Raw genomic sequence first — 25157 nt, 5'->3', positions numbered from 1 at the left:
TTGAAATTAGATTCTATACAGTATTATATAGAGCTTAAATTAAATTGTACCCAAAGCTCTGAAAAGCTGAATTTATTTTAATTGAATTCTAATATACAAATACTTACAGTCAATAGCTATCACTGACCTATATAATTGAACAATTTACACATATTACCTACCTGTAAAGTGATCTACTTCCATTAGTGGTCCACTGCCAGCAAGTTAGCTGGTGTAATGATGATGGTCGATTAACAGTAAATTGACCGTGACTATTTATACGATGGAGCACATGCCTAATAACCTTATTCGATAAAACGCGTTTGAAATAGAGATGAAATGCAATGCCCTTTGTTATGTAGGCTCTTTTGTAGAGGTTAGTTTGTGTATGCATTATAGACAAGTATTTAGTTTCAAATTAAACATCACGTTCTATATGTACGGTTGGGTATATGTCATAATCGCATCATAATAAATTCAAGACAACTTGAATTGATACACTTCTAAATATTTTATCATAATATACCATAACCATACGTCTTTATTATAAAAAATAGTTCTTTATTTCATGGCGTTGTCTTTTAAATACACCTAAAAAGCATTTAGTTTTGGTTTCTCATTTTAAGTTAAGTATGCAGATTTAAATATGTATTCACGTTCTCTTAATGCTAAAAATTTGGGAGTCCAATGTCACATGGTTTCTAAAACACTTAAATCTAAAACGACCAACGTTGTCCAATTATTATACTTTAGAGCTGAAAGAGTGGATGTCCAATTTAAGTCATTACCTACGCTACATTTTCATCATAAAAAATATCATCTCCTGATAATGGCGTCTGCAACGAGCCCGAAACGTCGAGTAAAGAAGGAAGAAGGAGACACGGTGGAAACCCAAGAATATACTACGACAATCCACTATTATTGGTTGCTAAGGAGGTGGTCCTAGCAACTAAATTATCAATATATACATGCGTTACTATGGAAATCAAAATGACATTTCAGTATTCTATATTTGTTTGTTTGTTGCAAAATATTGCCTTATTTGTCCTAAATTATTAATACATATAATTGTCAAGTTTATATGATTCAACAGAAAATTTAAAAACGTGGTATATACAAATTTCTTTTTATCTTGTAATTATTTTTATCTTAGGTGATTTCAAAATAATTAGTCGGTGCGTAGGGATGTATGGCTCCAAACGCACCATGAGATTTCTGAGAGTGACTACAGTGATAACCCAAAAACAACTAGGTACTGCCATCTCTATTATATTCCATACATTTGTATATCTTTAGGTGATAAAATAATATTGTCAAATAAATTAAATGATTTTTTTCTCTTTTCAGGCAAAAGAAGACGGCAACAATTAACGACGCAATCTGAATACTTTAATTCATAAAATAAGCACATATCTGCGGTAGATATTTTCCCAAATATTATATTGACCGACACTGATTATAATAGTAAATGTCATTAAAAATTATTTTCATTGAATTTAGTAATATCATTGTGAGTATAATATAGTGATTATCAACGCAACGTCCGCAGAGCAATTTGCATGCATTTAAAAAAAGTATTATAATAAGTATAAAATATAACATTTTGAATTTTTTTAAATAATTTTTTTTAAATAAAAAAAAACACCCCACAGGAATCGAACCTGCATCTCTCGGGTATTGCGCCCACGCACATAGACCACTGTGCTAAAGGAGTCATACTTAATTTCGACAAATTTTAACTAACGGCTTTATTCACTGAAGCGCTTTCCAAATTTAGCTACTATTGGCGATTTGGCTTAAGTATTTTAAATGAAAGTATGTATTACTTTAATCACTAACCGACGACACAGATAACTCCAAGATTTTTCGTTGTAACTTACTTGAACTTACTAATAATTTTTAATTATTTTTTTTTTATTCAACGAATAATTCACAAGATTTAAGTATTCTAATTATTGAACATATATAATTTTGAAAACACTTCTGAGGGAACATTAATTATAACCAATAGAAAAAATCTATGTGCATGGGCCCGATACCCGAAGGACGTAGGTTCGATTCCTGTAGTGACTTTTTTTCAAAAAGAGTTTTTACTACACGTTACTATCACGTGATGTCACGCTTAGATAGAGATAGCACATGACTGTACGTGACAGCACGTGACGTGATGATTATGTATTCGTACCATAGTTTCTGTCTGTCATATTATAAAATGTGATAGCCGCACAACCTATTTGAGAACCCCTGTTATATTATATAAATGCGTAATTTTATAATTATTGTGATTTATCACTAACAAATTATGTACTGATTAAAATGAATTTTTGTTAAGTCAACATTTTGTTTCTCAAAAACAAAACATGAAAGAATACCGACACGAATCGTAGGTTGTGTCTGATTTGTGTGGGAACATAATATTGCCCAAGTATTATTTTTCTTAGGAAATTGTTACACAATATAACATAGTTTAACTTAGGTACGTGTGTATATTAAAACTGGAATATATTTACGGTAAATATGTGAAAAAGAAAACGCATTACATATATAAATATACAATGACTTATTCTGATTAATTAGTAACACCAATGTAGACATTATATTCTTATGTTTACTTATTCTACTTTACGGAAAAAGCCTCTAACAGATATTTTAATGTAGGAGTTTGATATATTTTAACAGACGTACCATACGGTCTCTATATGTTTTTATTTACACCAAGATTTTACAGTAAAATAGTAATATTATTATAAATCAATTCACGCTGTATACCTACATAATAATACGTCGATAAATTTCACATTATTCCAATATTTGATGAATACCTCTCCACGCTGATTCAATTCACGTCTTTATTACGTATTTTCTATTATCCGACGGTTTCTACTATTTCCACATTTTTTTGGTACCATTCGATGACTAGATTTGTTCGGCGATCGTCTTTTCACTTATTTACGTAGCAACATTATAAACATTGTAAAATTCCACATAATTTTAAAATACCTCAGATATATTATAATATATACTACAAAAAATATTATTAAATACGACGCCTGACGGTATTTGAACCTGTAACCACTAGATTCACACCAATATGCTTTACAAATTAAGCTACGGGCATCCTATCTAATTACGACGAAATTTACTAGTAGTTTTTACATGAAATGCTTATAATATTGCGTTCATTTTGGCTATGGGTTTTTGTTTTGTTATAAATCAAGGTATCAATAAATGAAGTGCCCTGATTACTAAGCGAGATCTGGATCACTCCACATTTTTGTTATAATGTTGCTAATAGTTTAATAAAATATTTTTTTTGTTCATCAGGTAATTTACAAGACTGTTAAATTTCGAAATCTTGTGAAGTATTCGTTGAATAAAATAAATAGTTTATTGAAGTCCACATAAATTTAATCAAACGTGTCTTACTGAGTCATAGTTAATTCCTAAAGTTTTGTAAAAGTATAATATTAAATTATAACATATAATATTAAAATAAACACTAAAAGTTCAAATGGAAGAGCACAAAACTTAAATCTATTATAATCAAAAGCTTTGTTATTAAGTCGATAGTTATTTTACATTATAGACAATACAGTGCACTTAAACTCTTTCGATTATATACCATTTATGTCCACTTTAGTCTACTCTAGTGTGTAAAGCGGCCATCTGTAGATAAATACCAAACAAATAGTTGTTGGTTCAAATAATTCGTAGCTGGACAAAGAAATACATGTTGTTTTCATCAGTGCGTATTTGATCCAGCGCTTGGACCTAATGGTCTAGCTAGGGCCTAGGCAAAGGACTAACAACTATTAATCGTAAAAATATTATTATAACTTGAAACAGCTAAAACCTATATTATATTTAAGTTAGGATCTCAATGGCAATTTACCTTTTACTTGACTAAAACAGATCTTTATTAAGTATAAAAATAAAATGTATAAAAAAGTGTACATTTAATATTATTTTAGTTTTAAAATAAAGTGAATACGTACAACTTTTCTTTAAATAACAGTCAAAACACAAAACAAATATTTAAATAAAGTGATATAAATTTTAAAATTTTAAATGGGCAACAACCACAGTACTGAAAGTGTCGTGATGGCACCGAATAAAAAATGGTCGACCGGAAAAAAGAAGAAAAAGGCACTCCCGGATAACGCGGAATCCTCCAGGGTACTGTTCCTGCTTTACCTCATCCACCGCACGTGGAATATTGTCGTGGAACACGTGGACTCGAAGAGTGTGTCTAGGTTTGTATTGCTTTTTAAAATTCTTACCATGTAATGCGATAAAATGGAGTGAGCGTAGAGATATGATACTATTATAATATTATGTTTATTATAGTATGAATTTATTTTTTACTCTTTAAAATACGTTTAGTAAAATGTTTACGTAGCTTAATATTTTAAAATCACTGAAGTGGTAACAGTAAAAAGAAATCAACCGATCGCTTGGTACAGAATTGTGGTTTATCGAAGCAGGTATATTTTCAAAGCTAACTATAATATGTCTATATTTTATAATATGTAATAATGTAATATATTATGTAATCCCACAATGGCCGTACGGCTTAAGCATCGGCCTATATCGTCGTGGGTCACAAGTTCAAATCCTGAGTCTGGCAAGTACACATATTGTTTTTCAATTTGTGTATGAATCAGAGTATGGACCTAATAGATTGGGCAAGTAACTGACATCCATTTCTCGTAAAAAACAAAATCTGTTAATACAAACCTCCACTCTGTGGACCCATATGATCTTATTAGGATTGGACATGGTCGAATGTATAACTTGCTATAATCCTCAAGAACAGTAGAAAAAAATTGTTAAAACAAATAAGTTGGATTCTAGATAAAAGAATTCGAATTACGAATTTTGAAAGAAGTTCGATTTTAGAATATTAAACTATTGAACGTGTGATTGTATCGGTTCATTATTTTTATGCTTCTATTGGCAGCCACGAAAATAAAATGGTGGCTTATATTCCAGTTTAAAGTCTTTAAATGATTATTCATATTAAAAAATATTTACGAATATTTTATTTTTGGTTACCTACATAAAATTGATGAGGGAATTTGTAGCTCAATTTTATTTTCAAATATTTGCTTTGATACAGCAGTATGCGAGATGTATGAAATGTCAAGTTTTATATTTTTCACCATGACAAGCCACAAGGTCCAATTTAAATACTGTACATAGTGAAACAGTATATAGATTATATCACATATCACCGTGTACGATCCTAATATAGTCATGTGGGTCTTCACAAAATGCAGGTTCAACTAACAGAAATTTTGTTTTTACTAAAGGCATGTACTCTGCCTGTAGATAGATACACATTAAAAAACATCGTGTGAATTTGCGAGATCCGAGATTCGAACTCGGGGCCTACGAGCAATCTAGTATATAGTTTTCTAGTAGTAAAACAATCCCAAAAACACTTTGAGATAATCACAAATATTATTTACATTGGCACCAGGAATCGACTATGGAAAAGAAGACAGTGCTTTACGTAGCTCTTTACAAAGCTCGACATTATAGTAATAATCTGTTCTTCGATATACGAGTATTATTGAGTGTACACTTTTAACAATTTCAGATGGCGTGGATCACGTAAGCCGTTGAGCACTGACAGCGATCCGAGGGATTCGGAGCTTGCATCGCAGTACTCTTTTTGCAGTTGCAGTCACTGCAGATGCACCGACGAATGCATCTCAAACTGCAGGTAAGTTTATCAAAGATAATTAAAATTATTCATTTATCTTTTGTTTATTGTATTAATAAATTTTGTTTAATCCTGTGCTAGGTATTATCCTGAATTACCGTATCAGTTTAATTATAAAAAATGACAGCCTAATTATAATTTATTATGTATATCATATAATTTTTTTTTGACCATGTCCGATCCTAATAGGATCATATGGGCCTCCACAGAGCAGAGGTTTGTATTAACAGATTTTTGTTTTTTACGAGAAATGGATGTCAGCCACTTGCTCAACCTATTAGGTCCATATCCTGACTCACACACAAACTGAAAAACAATATGTGTACTTGCCAGACCCAGGATATAATTATAGTGCCTAATAAAATTGTTTCGTCTAGATTCTAGTAATATATTATAAAATATTTAATAGATGAAATGAATACTTAACTTAAGTACAAAACATTTAAGGAAATGCTTCTTCTTATTGTGCCATCCCCTAGCGGAGGTCGGCCACCATCAAGGCGATCTTATCTTTGTCCTCTGCTACCCGGAACAGTTCAGTGTAGCTGCATTCATACCAATCACGGAGGTTCTTAAGCCACGAAATACGGCGCCGTCCTCTGCTACGCTTTCCATTGATCTTTCCCTGGATGAAATGGAAATGAAAGAAATGCACACAACGGCAAATATTAAATAGAATAATTGTAGAATAATTCGATGTTCTTAAGTCATGGGCAACCCTCGGCCCGCGGGCCGGATCCAACTATCTACTTATTTTGATCTGGTCCTTACGAACCAGAACACGGTGAAATAAAAATATATAAGTTTACGCGCTTTTGAAAGAGAAATTATGTATCTTTTTGATAGCACATATTTACGTGTGAACAATATTTTTTGAGGATAAATCAAAATAAATGACATATTCGTACAAGGGTAACGGATTACGCCAATACCAACAATAATACCAACGCAAATATTAGTAGTCACATGAGTCAATAATTCCAAAAACCAATATTTACACGAAATATTGTAATCAATTATATATTTTATTTAATAATTTGATCCGACCCTTGATTGGGAGACAGAATGATAATTGGGTCCCAGAACTATGAAAGGTTGCCCACGGCTAGAGTTGAGTATTTCCCGAGAAAATCTCAATCTCGAGATTCGGGATTTCCAGAAAAGAATTCTCGAGAGTTCCTGAGATATCGGGAAATTTAAAAAAACCTGTAAAAACCCTAAAATCAGTATAAAAACAGGCAACATTCCCAAAAAATATGATTTTTTTTCTATCTAAGAAGACGAATAAAATAGAAGTAGGAAAACAAAAATAATTCAAAACATTACTTATTAAAATAGAATTTTAAAAAACACAGACTGTCAATCGCTACGTCTGACAATCACGTACGCTCTTGAGACACAAAATTCCCTGATATTGCAAAAAATTATAATATTCAGCATTCAATTAAAAAAATAATCAAGTATAAACACCGTATTACTACCAAGTTTAAATTGCAAACAATGAAGAATCTTCAATCAAAATAAACTTTTCAATGTTTGCTTCGCGTTAAGCGAAAAGCTCCCCCGCAGTATTTCCGAACTCGCTAAAAATTTTAGCGAATTTCGCAAGGCCCCGTGACCCGGAAGTGCTTGCATAGCGCGGTGCAGATGCCAAAATAAATACGGCCTTTGATGTATCCTTTTTTTATTTCGTTTATATGCAATTAGGGAAAGTACACTGACAGTGTTGTATTACGAAATACTGCAGTGCTTTTTGCAAATAGAAAGTGACTTTTTTATTTAATTTTTTTCGCTTTAACTGTTTAATTTGCGTTAATTTTTTTACTAAGATAACTTTAATTAGTGAGTAGTTCTTTGATTAATTTAAAAATAATATTTTAATTTGTATAATAATCCAAAACATCAATATTAATTATTTATTTTCATTTTAACCTCAGGCAGAATCATCCATTTTATTTGATTTTCCGTTTTTCATCTTCAGTTGATAACTCCAGTCCTCTTTCTGTATCCCATTTAAGTCAGAAAAATTCAAGGCCGATTATATTTAGATCGTGAGACTGAATTGCGAGTTACGGTGGTAGTGTTAGTTATTGATTATCTTCGAATGCAATGCGGTAACTTGATTGCAACAAATGACGATTTTCAATATGCAAGAATCATAATTTTCCCACATTCCATTCGAATTATGAGCAATAAGTAGTAGACACTACAATTTTTTACAGTTTTGTGTTACGGCCTGACTATGTAAAAGTGGGCCTTGGAAAAATTGCGGTCTTTCCGTCCTGTATTTTCGTTTTAATAAACTAAATGCTCAGCATTGCATCGAATATGTCTAACTATCCATAGGTACATAACTTTACTATTATGTGACTTGTCTATCGCAGGCGTTGGCATTCAATAAATCTGATGATTTCAACTTTATTAGATATCCTAATATTATATAACTCATAAGCACTGACTGGGATTTTACACAAGATTATTTTTAAGATTGGTATCCAATCCACATATCAATGACGTTTTACACTGATAAAATAAAAATCCGAGTACAGTGTACTTAATATAGTCAAGATGTATATGTAGTATGGTTAATGTGAAAACAATATCTATTTAAATCGAATACCTACTTATCATTTTTTGTTAATATTATTATATGAATACAACTCCCAGATATATATTCCAAAATGAATTTTCAATATAAACGATTCTTAATTATCATGATTTTATCACACTAAATGATAATGTAATAGTATAAATTTCAAACCCTTAAAGTGTAAAGTGCAAAAATACCAAATTATTGACTATTTCGTTTAAGTTTGCGCAAAACGTCAATAAGTAAAGGTTTAAATTTTTTAAATTGTTTACTTAATATAAAATGCTAGTTATATTATGTATAATATAGTAATACGGTGATTTATATTTAAAGTATTTCTTTAATTGTCACACCTCTCTTTGATCAAATCTGTCATTTTTAATAGCGATTGCAATATAATCAAGCAGATTATAAAATATTTTTCTAACGGTTAATAGTAATGATCTTTCAATGCATACCTAATAATAATAACACTATAATAGACATTGCAAATGAGACTAGAAGAAAAATAATTATCGATTCTTGGAATACTTTATCGAATATGCATCAATAGAAATGAAACTAAGTAGGTACATGCATATGCATTCATACTTACATAATTAGTTTGCACATTTTTTATCAACTCCAAAAATAATTGAGTAATGAAATTTCTCTTTTTTAAACACCATCTGCTACTTGAAATTCATAGTATAAATATAATATACTAATTAAACGTAAATATTACTATTTGATTTTTTTTTCAAATACTTTTTATTATATAAATCAATGCATTTACTAATGTCTCTTGACGAAAAGCTTCATAAAAATAATATACATAATACCTAAGTACAGTGTATATTCCCATTAGATAATATTATAATTATAACGATACAATATTAATTCAATAGAGAAACAACTCAAAAAACGGGTTCCAAGATTATGGCATTTGAATTTTTTGTATGTTTTTTTTATATTTAGTTTAGTAAATTCATCATACATGAATTCCAGTATAATTGTAAGTGAATAAATGATTTTTCGATTTATGACAAATTGTAGAAATTTTTGACTCGTTTTTTGCTGAATTGAAAAGAGAAAACCTTTATTTATTCGAAACATTGAAATTTTGAGTTGTTTTCGTATTGAAATGGGGTATTCGCTGAAACGAACCTGCCCCGCCCTCTGCACACCTCAATGGTGTAGTGACGTTTCATTTTTTATTTCGCGGTATTTTAAATGTATTATTATATCAGATCCAAAAGAGATTTACTGGCGATGGTGAGAGAAGTTCAGAAGATAGGTTCATTTATTTTCTATTAATTTGCGTATTAAAATGATTTAACAAGAGTATTGAACATGATGATTATTAACAATAAGTACTACATCATGTGTATATTTTTCTGCAATATACTTATTTATACTGTGAAAATATTTACTCAATTGCGATTTTGCAACATTTTTTTTAATTATTAGCTACTGAACAGTGAATAGCCAACAACTTTCTGAACTCTTCCAAAATTTCAGTACTATTTATACTTAAATCATTCTACAGTGGCATTATGAGCGATTTGAGGAGGATTTGTGTTATTTGCTTCAATGTATATTTCAATATTACCGAACAAAACCTATACAACTGAAAATGTCCTTTGCCATATCTATTGTGCCATTGTAGAGTGACCAGTCTACGAATGTATAATATACCTACACATTTTTATATTCAAAGACTTTCCATCTTCTGTCACCCTAAGAGACAAAGCCCACCAAACGCGGCGGATCGGGGCGCTCACTAGGTAGTAGGCCCGTGAAGCGTGAATACAACCGAAATGACACTCCTTCCATCCGCGTATTACCCTTCACATATCGTCGCTATAGGATTTGTTTCCCGAATAGACCAAATGTCAATTTTACAGGAGACGAAAAACAAATTTCACTGTCGTATATTTTAATATCAGTAGATGTAACAATCATTCTTTCTATACTGTATGATTGCAACATTATCTAAGAATAGATTCCAAGAATAATATACTGGTATAAATCATTAAATGAACAGAAAATGCGTTTTATTTACAAGTACTCACTGTGGATATTCGGGAAATTTTTAGCGCTCTCTCAGAATAATGGATATTCGGGACAAAACATGGACGTTCGGGATTTAAGACCGTAGCGTATTGCTGCACGGCCCACAGATTACTGAGTGGTCAAAAAGTACGCGCCTCAAATGTTATATTTATTTACACGATAATTGTTAATAATTACCTCTACTTTTTAAATACTTAATGATCGTAATTACCCAAGTTCGTATGAAATAATAACACGCGGCAATCGCTTTTTTAGGTTTTTTTTTCGGTAATAAAATAGTTTTTAAGTAATTAACTATTTTTTTATTGAACGAATATTTCACAAGATTTAAGAATGTACCATTCTAATAATTGAACATACTTACATATATTTTTTTAATCACTTCTGAGAAAATATATTATAAGGTATCTACTACTTCAATTACTAACCGACGTCACGGTCATTTCTCCAATATTTTATGATGGTACTTACTCGTACTTGCTAACAATTTTATATTAATACTTTTTCCAAAAAAAAAAAAATCTATATATATATATTTCTATAATTGACAATTAAACTTATTACAAACCACCAAATAAATATTATATATTTACTATTGTAAGGAACAACAACACAAAATAATAGCATGTATAAATTAATTACCATTGGCTGCTAATATTAGGTAGGTACCAATATCCTAAGTATATAATATCCACCAAATAAATAGTTACTAACATACATATTAAATTAAAATATTAATTATCAGCGCATTCAAAAATAAATAATAGCATCGCCTTTATTTTCATAGAAATACCTAGATTAAAAGTAAAATAAAGACAAACAATGTTTGATTAATAATAATTTGAAATAATAATTATTTTTTACGTCATAGTAGTTGCCGGGTCATACTGTAGAATTCATATAACCGTTGGGATTTTGTGTCATTTATCAAAACAAAATGCAGTTATTTAGGTTGAAATACTCACTTCCACAACTCTATTGTAAGTTCAGGGCGAACTGGTGATGTATCAGCTATGAATGATTTCTTCAAATTTGATGAATTCACTATTAAAACAATAGTAACGTTAAAAACAATATCAATAAGACGAAATTTGAAAGAAGTCTCCAGACGGCGGAAAAATATGAAAGTGGGCGTGATTGTTTTAGAGCTAGACAGCGTGAATGTGGGAGCGAGATGCACGGCGTGAGCGCGGTTTGATTGGCTAAAGTCATATTCGGGAAATAAACACTCAGCCAGAGATATATTTCGACCGAAATTAACTTGGATATTCAGGTACGAATAGTTGGACATTCGGGAGAAAACCACGGAGTAATTGTAACTTAACATGGCGTATTCGGGTTTTTTAAAAAAATATCTCTGTTCCTAGATAAAAATATATTGTTTTTATAAATGATTTCGGTAGAGTTCGATAAAAGAAATTGAACTGCATTAAAATGTCGATTTCGACAAAAATGGATATTCGGGAAACAAATCCTATAGCGACGATATGTAGGTAATAAGGAGCGCGAGAAGCACAAAATAATTATTATTATCAGCACCTTTCATAATAAAGCAATAAAAATATTATTTTATTTCTCAGCGGTTTGTAATTCATATTCACGATGACATACTTCTACTAGCAATATATCGCAAACCTAGCAACTAAACAATGACAGTATTGTTATAAAAATAATGCCAAGGCGCCCGTCTATCGACAACGCGTCCAGAAGCGCATAAAATAAAATAGCGCGCGCCCCTTTTGCTTGCCGTGTTCAATGGGCTTTGACATATTTGAATACGTAGTATTTTCGTTAATTCATCCCGCTGAGAAGCCAAACAACGCGTATGTGCTTTGAATTATGGGGCGGGCGGGCACAACGCTTCTTCAAAATCAGTTTGCTCTGCCATATTTGATCACGTTGTATTTTCGATGATTCACATTCAATATGCGCGAGCGCTCCGTTCGCTTGATTCTATGTGCCCGGCGCTTAACAGTAATTTATTTTAGTAGGTACGAGGGTGGGTCAATAATTCCTTAGAAAAAAGCATTAAAACAGTTTTTATTTTTGTATTTTTTTTTTATTTCTCAACATAATCTCCTTGGAGCTCAATACACTTGGTTAGACGTTTCTCAATATTTTTTAAACCGTCAGAAAAATAAGTTTTCGGAAGGTCCTCAAAATAAGCATTTGTCCGATCGATGACTTCTTCATTTGAAAAAAAACGTTGTCCACTTAGCCATTTTTTTAAGTTTGGGAAAAGGAAAAAGTCACTGGGGGCAAAATCTGGCGAATACGGTGGGTGGTCGACCAATTCGAACTTCAATTCTTCAATTTTCGCCATTGATCGTAAACATGTGTGAACACGGGCATTGTCCTGATGAAAGAGGATTTTTTTCCTGTTTAAATGAGGCCGTTTTTCTTCAATTTCGTTTTTTAGCTGGTCCAATAAAGATGCATAATAATCCCCTGTTATTGTTTTTCCTTTTTCCAAATAGTCAACGAAAATAATTTCACGTGCATCCCAAAATACAGTAGCCATAACCTTACCAGCTGATTTTACGGTTTTCGCCTTCTTTGGACATGGTTTGCCTTCGCAATCCACTGCTTTGACTGTTCTTTCGTCTCGGGAGTATAGTGGTGTATCCATGTTTCATCTACAGTCACAAAGCGACGAAAAAATTCATCCGGATTGCGTTGCATGAGCGACAACAGGGCTTTAGAGGCCACCACCCTATTGCGTTTATTGTCGACTGTGAGCAAACGCGGCACCCATCTTGCAGAAATATTTTTCATGCCCAATTTGTCATGTAAAATAGAAATGACGCTACCTTTTGAGATCCCTGTAACCTCAATTATCTCACTCAACTTTAATCTTCGGTCACTTACCACCATATCGTGGATTTTATTGATCATTTCTGGTGTAGTCACCTCTACAGGACGTCCTGAGCGTGTTTCATCCTTTGTTGATGTACGACCACGTTTAAATTCATTTAACCAGTTATAAATAGTTGCAAGTGAAGGAGCAGATATGCCGTGAACTAAATCCAACTCATTTTTTATTTCCTTTGCTGTTAACCCTTTTATATTAAAATGTTTAATAACAGCTCTAACCTCAATTTTCTCCATTTTCCATTTTTCCATTTTCCACAAGCAAATTTTTTTTTAAATGTACGAGAAACACACAACAACCCGACCAATCTGATTGAAACTTCGCAGCATACTGAATCGGTAGTGCCGCTGCATGAAAACAAACCGCTTGCAGTACAAGTCGCGCCACCTGTCGGCTTTTCTAAGGACTTATTGACCCACCCTCGTATGTTGATATAGATATATCTCGAAGGCTTCAAGGTGATAATTCTTGATACAGTTTCCTTATTATGTGATGACATAGAAAATTTAAGAATATTTAATCCCGAACCACATACGTCATCTCAGGATTCTCAGGTCTAGTTCGAGGTCTTATATTGCTAAGGAGAGCTTTTACTCTCAAATGTGAACTCCTTGTTAATTCGTTTTTAAATACATTGTGAGCTTTTTTATTATCTCCCATTGTGAATTAGAATACTTATCATAAAACCACTAATTATTCTCACTTTTACGTAATGCACTGCCAGATTACTTAAACGCTAGAATTCGCAAGAGTAACAGTTTCACTGGCAACTGGCACTATTCCAATTATTACCAGCTAAACTACGTGACGTGAATTGCACAGCTCAAATAGGTGGGCGTGGTGAAAAAGTGACTTACTGTGTTTTTCATAGTGCAGGGTAGTTAAATAACATACTTATTTTAAACTCATATCATCAATCCATATTTTTAGAAATCCATGGAAACTTACTGAAAAATTATGTTATAGAAGGGTACTTACCAATAATAAGGGTGTTTTATTATTTTTACCTTCGTGCCAGGCAACGACAAAATCTTGTATTCTTGGGTACGATTTTACAACGTTTTTATTAGCTCGTATTCTTATTTTTGTCCGGTGGTTGTTTGTCCGGTACAAATCTTGCAATCGATTTTTAACTGATTTCCCGACTAGACATTTGAAACTTTTAGAATATATCAGAACACGATGCCAATGCATTTTTTTAATACCTTTAGCCATCTTTAAGTATAATTAAATTCATTTTCAGTTAATTCTGTTTTGTATGAAAAGTTATTTCGGAAAAAATCCGTAATCCAATCCACTATTATTGGTTGCTAGGAACTAAATTATTAATATATACGTGCGTTACTATGGAAATTAATATGAGTGTCAAAATTACATTTCAGTATTATTTCTATCAAAAAAAAAATTTTTGATCGCTTAAGCTAGTCAAGTCAAGTTTATACGATTCAACATAAAATTTAATAACGTTGTATATAAAAAGTTCTTTTTATCTTGTAATTATTTGTATTTAACATAATATAACTTAGCAATACTTAACGAAATTTTATGATTGAATAAAGAGTTAGCACTAATATTCTTGAATAGAACAAAAATAATAATTAATTTCAATTGGGTTTCTCGATTATAAGCAAAAATTATTTAACATCGAATGACATCGTTGACTAAAACTCGATTTTTTTTTATTTTTCCGTGTAGAACTATGGTACCTATTAATAATGAAATGTTGGTGCTTACATAATATTATACGAGCGTGACCCCAATATGGATCTTTAATATAATGGAGCTCCATAACCATACCTTAAATATCAATATGCTGGACAATTAGATATTATTGTGAAACAATAATAGCCAAGAAGAACTAAACGGCCGCATACAGTGTGATAGAAAATATGGCGTATGTATAAGCCTTCACATATCAGTATATAAACAGGTGCATGCTGATTATGATGATTTGATATAATTTCATATTGAATTTATTGTTTATCCATAATTAATAGTAAGTAAATATATTATAACTTCGAAGGTTTCAGAATTCTTGATTGCTAGATAGAATTGAGCTACTTACCTAATTTAGTTAAAGCTCTCGTCCGATAAGCGAAATACGTGTGTTATTTTTCCGGAGCTTTTCTAGTTATTTATTTTCAATTAACGTTGTTACTTCAATCTAAAATCTTGTTTAAATTCATTTAATTTTCAGAAAATATGATTATATTAATATTCAAAAGGTATATTCATATCGTATTAGAATATTCTTTTCCATCTCGGCATTCAACAGCACGCAGGGGACTCTTATTCGTCTTCTTCGACCTTCGACATGACCAAATATCATGAGTTTTTGCAGATTGTTATTCTCTCTGCAGCCTATATGAAAAAAAAAAATCATCTAGTAAAGTCCAATAGAAAACTAATAATTATAGAATCGTTGCTTCATTAGGCTTCATTAGGCCACCCACGAGACTCTCAGAATTCGCCTCGAGCAGTACTTTTCAATAGTCTAGCATTTACCTTTCTTTTGTCTTTACCATCCGAGTCTCAGATTCATATACAAAGTGGAAAGACAATAGAACGTATTTTCGTCACTTTGATAATAATATTATGGTCTCATCTTCTAAATTGGTTTCAGTTTTGATGACAATATTAATACGCACCAAATGTTGTAATTATATAATATACCTTGGTGTCATTATTTTACCAAAATAAAATAATATTACGTTTATTTCATTATACTTATGGTATCAGTGACTTAACCGCACGCGGTGGCCGTATGCTCCGCTTATTGAGTGGCAATGTGAGAAGGTTTTTAATAATTATTATTCGGTCAGTTTCATACTTTCTTTATCACACCAGGCAATATTATAAAACTGCACGTAAACGGAACTTTTCTCGTCTAATGCGACTTTTTGAAACTTCAACGAGGAGCTTCGTATCTATTCTGCAAACACTTTTTGGCAGGCTAGAGTAAAGCGACTTTTGTTGTTTTATTTTGTTTTCGTTCTTCAGTTTTTGGTAGTAAAATTGAAAGTAATACTTACATATATAAGTTTAATGTAATATTAACATAATATTAATAATGAATTCATTCTAAAATTTAATTAACTATGATTTCTATATTTTTTAATTCTTTTTCATACCTACCTACTAATTTATATACAATCAATTTTAAAAAGGTAGCTATTTGTGCTCCTAAACAAATAACTCATTTAGTCATTAAATGATTGAATATTTATTCATTTCTATCTGTATTTTAATACTGCCATCTACATAGACTCAATTGAGCTTAGCTTTCGCCACTGTTAGCGAAGACGCAAACCAGATATAGATTGAATTTTACTATACGGTACAATGACGTGTGCAGAATAAAACTTTATATATCTTAGACACTCAGAATATAGATGTCTACTATTATAATTTAATAGTATAGCAAAATTTCTTTACAAATTAAATGTTATAAAATTAATAAAATTGACAAATTAAAAATAACATAATATACAACACAAACAATACGTACATTTTGGAGTTAGACAAAAGGTTCTTGAATATACAGAAATAGTATCATTAAAAATGATGCCCGGTCTTGGACGATTGGGCGCAATGGGCTCAATCGGAAATCGTGGTTTAGAGGGTCTTGCGCCATAAACGAGTTGCAATAAAAACTAATGCTGGGGAGGGGGGGGCACCTAGCGGAAAAATACGAAGCTTGCAATTTGAGACATTTTTTTGATAATCTACAATTTCAACTATATTAGGTAATTAATAAATATGTATCTGAAAATATTAAAAAGATTTTTCTTTAAGGGGGGAAATGCTCGTCGAAGGTCAAAATTGAGTTTTTATTGTATTTTCAAACCATGCTCCTGGACACTCCTTAAACGTTGTAGATAATCTATTTATATAATTTTGAAGCCTTATTATTCTTTATAGTTATTTTAAACATTTGATGACTGCATAAAGTATTTTTGTTGCATAAAATAGTATTCTTTTAAACCTCTCGCTCTAATGTTTTAGAATATAGTCATATTTCGGTACATAACTGTGCAGTGGTGTTAAGATTTTTAACGTTTATTAATTTTTAAACGCATTTGTAAAACCATAAGTATAATTTATTACGAGATAATTTTTGTAAAATATTCACGATAAAAAATTATATTGATAATCTCTGTGATCCCAAATTTGGCAAGATTAACACATTTCAAGATGATTCTAAAGATACTTATTATAAGCTATGTCTTTGACCATTCAAGTGTGATAAACATCTTATGAATAATGATTGCTTTATAATAATTATTGACCTAAGAATAAGGTAGTGTTTTTTTGAAATACGCCATTTCTTTTGTCATTCCCCAGTGGTTAAGCTACAACATACGGCTGTAGCCATAAATTGACAAACTATAATTAAAGTAGGGAGTAAAATGATATTAACGCGCGTGTTTGAACATGTACCGTTTAAAAAAAAATTAAAAATAAAAAATAAATCGGTTAGGTTAGGATTAGTAATAAATTATACTAATGGTTTCATAAATGCGTTTAAAAATTAATAAACGTAAAAAATCTTAACACCACTGCACAGTTATGTACCGAAATATGACTATATTCTAAAACATTAGAGCGAGAGGTTTAAAAGAATACTATTTTATGTAACAAAAATACTTTATGCAGTCATCAAATGTTTAAAATAACTATAAAGAATAATAAGGCTTCAAAATTATAGAAATAGATTATCTACAACGTTTAAGGAGTGTCCAGGATCATGGTTTGAAAATACAATAAAAACTCAATTTTGACCTACGACGAGCACGTGGGCCGTTAAATCAAAGATAAACTTACAATAATTGTAAAAAAATCTGTATTTGTTACATATTTATGTCCACAGTTACGATATTATTACATTATATTTTATGGTCATATTTATTATTAAAATTTAGTTTATTAAGTTTTCTATGTTTTGACATAGAGATTTTTGACTAAGTCATAGTTTTAATGTTTTTTTATATTTATTTTAAAAAACATCAACTCTTATAAAAAAAAATGTGTATAACATGAAATCCTTCTTATTTGAACAAAACTGAAGTATCTTTCAATATAATACACATATTATAAATCTTTAAAATATTAATATTTTATATGTGTCCATGGTGACCACTGACCACTGACCACTAAGGACAATGATAGGCCACGGAGGTAAACCAGACATCGCATAACCCGATAAAAATACAGTCTCGTTAAGCCTTTTGTGTTAATTAATATATTTTGTTTCAACTTTCAATACCGAATATATCGGTATTGTCTGATTTTTAAAACCGGTATTTTGGTATCGAAAAATACTGAGATACTTACCGGTTTTGAAATACCGATATTGCAATCCCGAGTAGAATGTTAACTTACAATGCTTCGACAGAAACAAAATAAATAACGCACATTAGACGTTGATGTTCATTGGGTTACTTTAACCTTTAAAGAAACTCATTATTTATAAATAGGTCTCGTTAAACCCTTTTTTACTCACTAACCAAATGTATTTCAAATTATTGCTCAGGGAGCTCCTGACACGACTTGCGGAACCCAATTAGGAATCGCTGTCATAAACACGTAATATCCCACCACCCGGAGATTCATGGCATAAGTACGTACTATCATTTCCCTCCATTTTCGAAAATGAGAAACAAGCTGTCACTTTTATTTTTAGTATGGTTTTTCGTCTGGATTCGGGATGTGGAGGTGAACAAATAACACACCCGAATTGCTTTGGAAACGGCAAGGTATATTTAAGTTAATATTATATAATAGTTACATTTTTAATAATTTATTTTACGGAGGACGAAATGTACGCGCTTGCGATTTGGCTGTTGGCAGCGTTCTGCCCGCCATCTTGTGTTTTGCTTTCAACGAAAGCGTTGTCGAAAAACGGTGACGTTGCAATATTTTAACGGTCATAATCTACGGCATTGCCGGCTCGGCTCTATTATTATTATTTATTTTCGTAATCAGCGCTTTACTATTTGTTGGATCTGATACCGATTCGGGCCTCTCCAGATACACAAAGACATCCCCAAATTGGGACCATACGGGGGTGTCACAGTACATACCTACGAATGGATGGAGGAGCTACAGTCGAAAACTACCCAATCAAGAATACCTAACTAGTAACTACCCAATCGCAACTGGACAGAATCTGACATTTGAATGACGTTTTCAAAATTGCGTCCATATGGTAGTTCGTAGTTCCATTTTTGACCGTTCTTTAGATAGGAAGACCCGTAGAAATACCTACCACATAATGTAAGAACAAAATAAGACTGTACAATAATAATTAAAGCACCAACCCGTTTAATAAATGATAATAGAAACATAAATCGTATTAATGACTTTTATATTAGATTATTTTATATAATAAAAAAATTGATAAATTATGAGTTATAGATAGGTATGCTTAAAAGTGAAGGGAAGGGGTCGAATTTAGAAATAATTGACCACAAAATCTATCATTATCGTTTACAGTAGCCGCAGATAATTTGGTCACTTGAATGTCGTTAAATAAATTAAAAAATTGCAACTTACTGCACTTGCCGCAGAGAGTGAAAGTTTTAAAATCAATAATGAACATTAAATAAAACATGATTAAGACCGCAATATCTGATTTTTTTGTATCTTGTATAATTTTAATTTTCCAATTACTGTGCTAGTTAATAAGTTAAAACTAGTCTCAGCAGCTCCTACAATAAATACTAAAATAATAAAAATGCTTACCTACTATAGAGTTATCAAATAAGATATATTACCCATGGGCCCCACATCGTGAAGCGGGCCCCCAGGCTAGGATCTTTGGCGCCCCCCCCTACCTATCACTAAGGATAAAGGCAGTGTGACGCTCTACAGTAGCGTTTTCTAAATGGTGTACTCGGTAAAATTAATGTGTATGTTTAGTGTTTTATTGTATGTATTATACACCCATTTGAATTATGGAGATGTCGAGTATTGATACACACTTAAAAATTGTATCGTACAACTACATAACTTTAAATATTAATATTATTGAAGGAAAATAGCGCGGCAGGCGATTTGTTTTTACTATTAAAGCAAATTTTTGTGTGTTTATCTCACTTATCTGGTCGTCTCACCTCGCCGGGCCCCCAAGCTAGAGCCCTGTCAGCCCTTGCCTTGTGGGGGCTATGATATTACCTATATATATGTTACGCCGAATGTGCGAAATTGAATATTACATGAAATGGGAAAAAATTTGCCTAAATCATGAAAAATGCAAGCCCGTTGCCTTATTCATGAATTAGACAAAATATCTGGAGAGTGCGTGAATTCGGCAGTAATTTTTCTGCCTAGTTCATGCATTGGACAAATTAGATAGTAGCGCTACGGTGGTATTTTTTGCAACTAAACTAAATGTATCAAATGCTCATGCATATAATATTATCTATGGTCAAAATAGATGATCGCGCTCCGGTGGTGTTTTTTGCAACTAATCAAACTAACCAAATATGTCAAATGTCATTGATTATAATATAAAAATATACCAATCAATAACTACAATGACGTTCATATCCATTTACTATGCGCAAAAAAAATCTAGAACTATAATATGATAACGGAAGAATTTTATTGAAAGGTATTTTCGCGATTTGATTCGTGCTTGGGTATCAATCGTGCAAAAGTCGATTTTATGTTTGTGATAGTTTGTTGACACTTGTTATCTAACCTCAAAATGGACATTCAGTTGAATAATTTAATTCAGAATTACAAAACCTAACCTAACCTAACATAATAATATTATATTATGTCCAATTATAACTAATTAAATTTACTTTTTCTTCTGTCATGTTGACAGTTCAAGAATTCCATACCCTGGCGAATTCATGTACTCAGCAGAAAATTTACCTAATTCATGAATAAGGCAACAGGCTTGACTATTACATGAATTAGCCAAAATTTTTCCCATTTCATGTAATAGTCTATTTCGCACATTCGGCGTAACATATATACCGTATTTTTAGATTTTTTCTAGTAGGTATAATATATCTGAGGTGTTTTCAAATTATGTGTAGGTGTTCAATAATTAATTTATATAGAATGTTTCATTCTCAAATCTTGTGAATTATTCGTTGACTAAAAGAAATTGTTAATAAATATTTTTTTGATTTAAAATCATGTTCTATCGGTTCATGTTGAGAGCATCTATCAATAGTAAAATACCTCAGGTACTAATATAAAGAGTGTGCGTATTGTTTGGCAAAATGAAACCGTGTTTTTTGCGTTTAACGCATAGTCGGATCTCAATTTTATCATTATTAACATAACTATAAAACGTTATACCTACCACCATGTTGCTTCTCAGTACGGCTACCAAATTTAAATACTATTTATATTTTTTTTTATTAAATTAACTAAAAATAATTATCACTAACTATATATTTAACTCAAAAACAATAAATTCCAGCAATACGTGCTCGCAGTTTTTAAATAAATGTAGTCATTCAAATAAATATTTACCGGCGACGCGTAAAAAAATATTTTATTCAGCCGTAGAAATTCTATCTTACTCTAACGCATATTGCAGAGATATAAGCGTGCCGAATACTTTCTTACTAGCACTTTTTTATTCAGGCCTTGTAAAATACTATAGGTGTTCTTAAATAATGTAAAATCCATTTCTTTGTCCATAAAATAATAATATATTAAACAATCCATGTAAGAAAAGCTACAAAGATATTCAGTACACAAGTGCTCTGGGGACTATACATTGCTTTTTTACTCACCGATTCAGTGACCTCTAGGTTCAACATTCGATGTTCTACCTCCTGGATTCTACTGGATGTCCAGACTCAAGATTACTCCAGCGATATTTTCCTACTTAGAACTGCATACCCGGTCTTTTTTCATTTAAGATTTTAATAAACTCTGGTACATTTCTAGTTAGGTACTTATTATAAACATAATAATGTATTATTATACTTGATAGATACATGTATTATAAACTAATTGAGTTTATACTTATCTCTCTCAAAACATCTCAGCAAAGTTGTCTATAATATTAGACGAAGATTTTTTTATCACCTATCATTAAATTGAATTTCATATACTTAAATATAACTATAACAATTCGATTGAATTTTAATTAACAACACCTTTTGATCAAATGAGAGTGAAAAGTGAAATATTATAGTATCGCTCGCAAGAAGTGAGCAATGAATTTTAGATATTAATATTATTACCACCATTGTCAATATGATCCGCAAATTGCAGTCTTATGATTTTTTTGCTGCTTAACCTTCCCTTTACATTGCTAATAATTTCTGTCCATCTCGGCAATATTAACTTGGGTTACCGTACGACATTGAAAATATTACAGTAGATAAAAAAATGAATTCCTGTTTTAGCAATATAATAAGTCTAATAATGTTTCATCATCATTATTTTAAATTTGTTTCTTCTATAAAATGATCAAAAGGGCATCAAAACATAAATATGATTACTCGAGTATTTCTATACATTCTTACAGCCTACAAGTCATAATACTATCTTGATATCACCCTTACTTTCATATCTCTTTCTCACAATTGAGTATGTCTCTCTTTGTCGCATACTTTTATATAAGTATATCTCTTTTGTTTTTAATATAATGCAATGCTCTGTTTTCAATGTGCATTTATGACAGGTAAATGAAATCAGATGGATATCTATCAATTAGGTAAAAATAATAATGTTTTAATTAGATGTAACATTGATAATTCTAGGTATGGCCGAATTGTGAAGATGACGAAGTGCATAATATTAACTGAAATAATGTTTGAAGTTTAATGGGCTGGGTGACATAAGGCGACATTATGGTAACGGGAGTGCTAAAGTAACATTCTAAATCATCTGATTTAATTTATAAAAATCACATTTACCAAAGTAAATCGAATAGTAGTAGGTACTAATCACTAATATAGATATCAATAAATCATTAAAAACATACATAGTTCTAACTATTTTTTTATTTATGACACATAACCTAAGGATATTAGCGTTCTTGATTCAAAATACCAACATGTATGAGCTTTAGAAAAGATACCACAATAATAATATGTATGCTAAAATGCGTTACTTAGCAAGCATGAGGACATCACGAATCAAATTTGAAGCATTCCTCACACCATCTATGAATCAATTATAGTAATAAATATTAATACCTTGATTTAAATAATAATATTGTAGGTAAAAAGTCGTAAAATTAGGGAAATTTCAAAACATTCTCAGGTACACAGGTAGGTTTAAAAAATATTAACCATAATGACATTTTGATAGAGCGTTCGATACAGAACGCGATAGGTATATGAATTTTTAAACCCATAATATGGTTTATGTTTTTTTGACCATACTTTTTGCCAATAAATAGATATTTTTATAAAAGTTTCCCATATAAGTATAATGTATATTTTTTTGTTACTCTTCTTTCACTTATTGTTAAGCGTTAAATTGAATCTAGGTATTTATATTTTTAGATACCTTTTTACAATTTTTTTTCCACATTGAAGTTACTGACCCCACAAAACCTCACCCGCCCCGCATCACACCCGGTTTTAACCAGGCGTATCACGGGACCCTACGTTTGGATGTGAAGCATCATTTTTTTATGACTGGGAATGTCTCAGGAGCAGTTACCGAAGACTAATGTCGCCATGCATTCAAATGTGCTTTGACTGAATTTACATGACTTTAAGTTTTGGTACCCATGGGAGAGATGAGCACGTAGAGGCAATGTTAAAAAGTTTAGTAAGTAACAAATTAAAGTTAATACAAAACTGCCGAACATTTCAAGTGAAGAGATCTTCACGTTGGCAGTATGACGCCGCAAATTTTCTAAACGCAATACAATTGATTTTTGTGGCGACCAGATCGGACCAACCGAGTTGAGCAGTTAGTTTTTGCCACAGTTATATTTTCTTTTTTTTATGAGGCCTATTAGGAGGACGGGGGCTAGCGAATCTTCCATGTAACAAGACATGTGGGATCATAGTTTCGCCATCCTTTGTTTCCATATGCATTTCAAATCAACTTAGTAAACATCTCGAATTTGTTTATTTGTTATATCATAATCTCAGGGACTTAGCATACGATGTACATAAGTGATAAGTAATTTATAGCTTTGCTGCATATATTTTATTTGTAATGGTTTATTTTAGCCTCGATAGAATATTATGCTATATTAATTGTTTTTCATCTTTGGGTTGTTTTATAGATTCGTATTTTACTTTCTATATATTGTAACTATTTTTAGAAAGCTGCAGTATTATTTACTGTAGTTTAATTACGATATTAATTTGTTGCCATTAATTATTGTTTAAAGTTGAAAATCTAGGCATAGATCTCCTCTTGTAATATTGACTAAGCAAATTATTTTCGGACAAGTCGCTGCTTCTAAAACTTGAATTGTTTCACAGGCTACTCATCCGGTCTTTCAATATTTTATGACTATACATAAGGCATATAGATTGTAGTTTGATTTTGTTTAAATTATAGTGAATTTCTTTTACTTCCTGTGATATAAAAAATATTATTGTCAATGTAATGTTGGATCGTAGAAATTTTGTCTAAGTATGTTATTTTGATTAAAAGTACTTATATGAAACTACTTAGTTCAATTGTGAGTAATTGGTTATTCCAGTGGTCTTCAAAGTGTGCGCTGTGTTGTCTTGAAGCGCCACGATAGGTGACAAAATCTCGATTAAAATAGATCAAACAGCCTTAATTCAATTTAGATCGAGTTTTATACTTTGGTGGCTCTTTTATTCTTTCGATAACAATATTTAAACTGTTTTTCCCTTATCATTGCAGACAATAAATTATAGATAAAGTTAAAATTTGACATGAATTTTCTTCTGAACGGCCAATAAGGTACTCGTACTATCGATTGTCGCAAAAAAAGCTTTCGAATATGACTCAGA

General features: G+C 31.3%; 1 protein-coding gene across 1 annotated transcript in view; it reads left to right on the top strand.

Annotated features, from left to right (window-relative positions):
* The first annotated feature begins 4047 nt into the window (after positions 1–4047).
* Positions 4048–25157, top strand: part of mwh (multiple wing hairs) — a 287193-nt gene continuing 266083 nt past the window's right edge. The window contains exons 1-2 of the mRNA XM_085949887.1: positions 4048–4232; positions 5582–5707. Of these exons, the coding sequence (XP_085806013.1) occupies positions 4048–4232; positions 5582–5707 (311 nt within the window). The remainder of the gene's footprint in view (positions 4233–5581; positions 5708–25157) is intronic.

The sequence above is a fragment of the Rhyacophila brunnea genome, unplaced genomic scaffold (assembly GCF_057557595.1).
Source record: "Rhyacophila brunnea isolate RB1 unplaced genomic scaffold, BYU_Rbru_1.0 scaffold_22, whole genome shotgun sequence".
NCBI lineage: Eukaryota > Metazoa > Arthropoda > Insecta > Trichoptera > Rhyacophilidae > Rhyacophila > Rhyacophila brunnea.
Note: the sequence above shows the minus strand (reverse complement) of the source record. Positions and strands in the feature narration are given on the sequence as shown.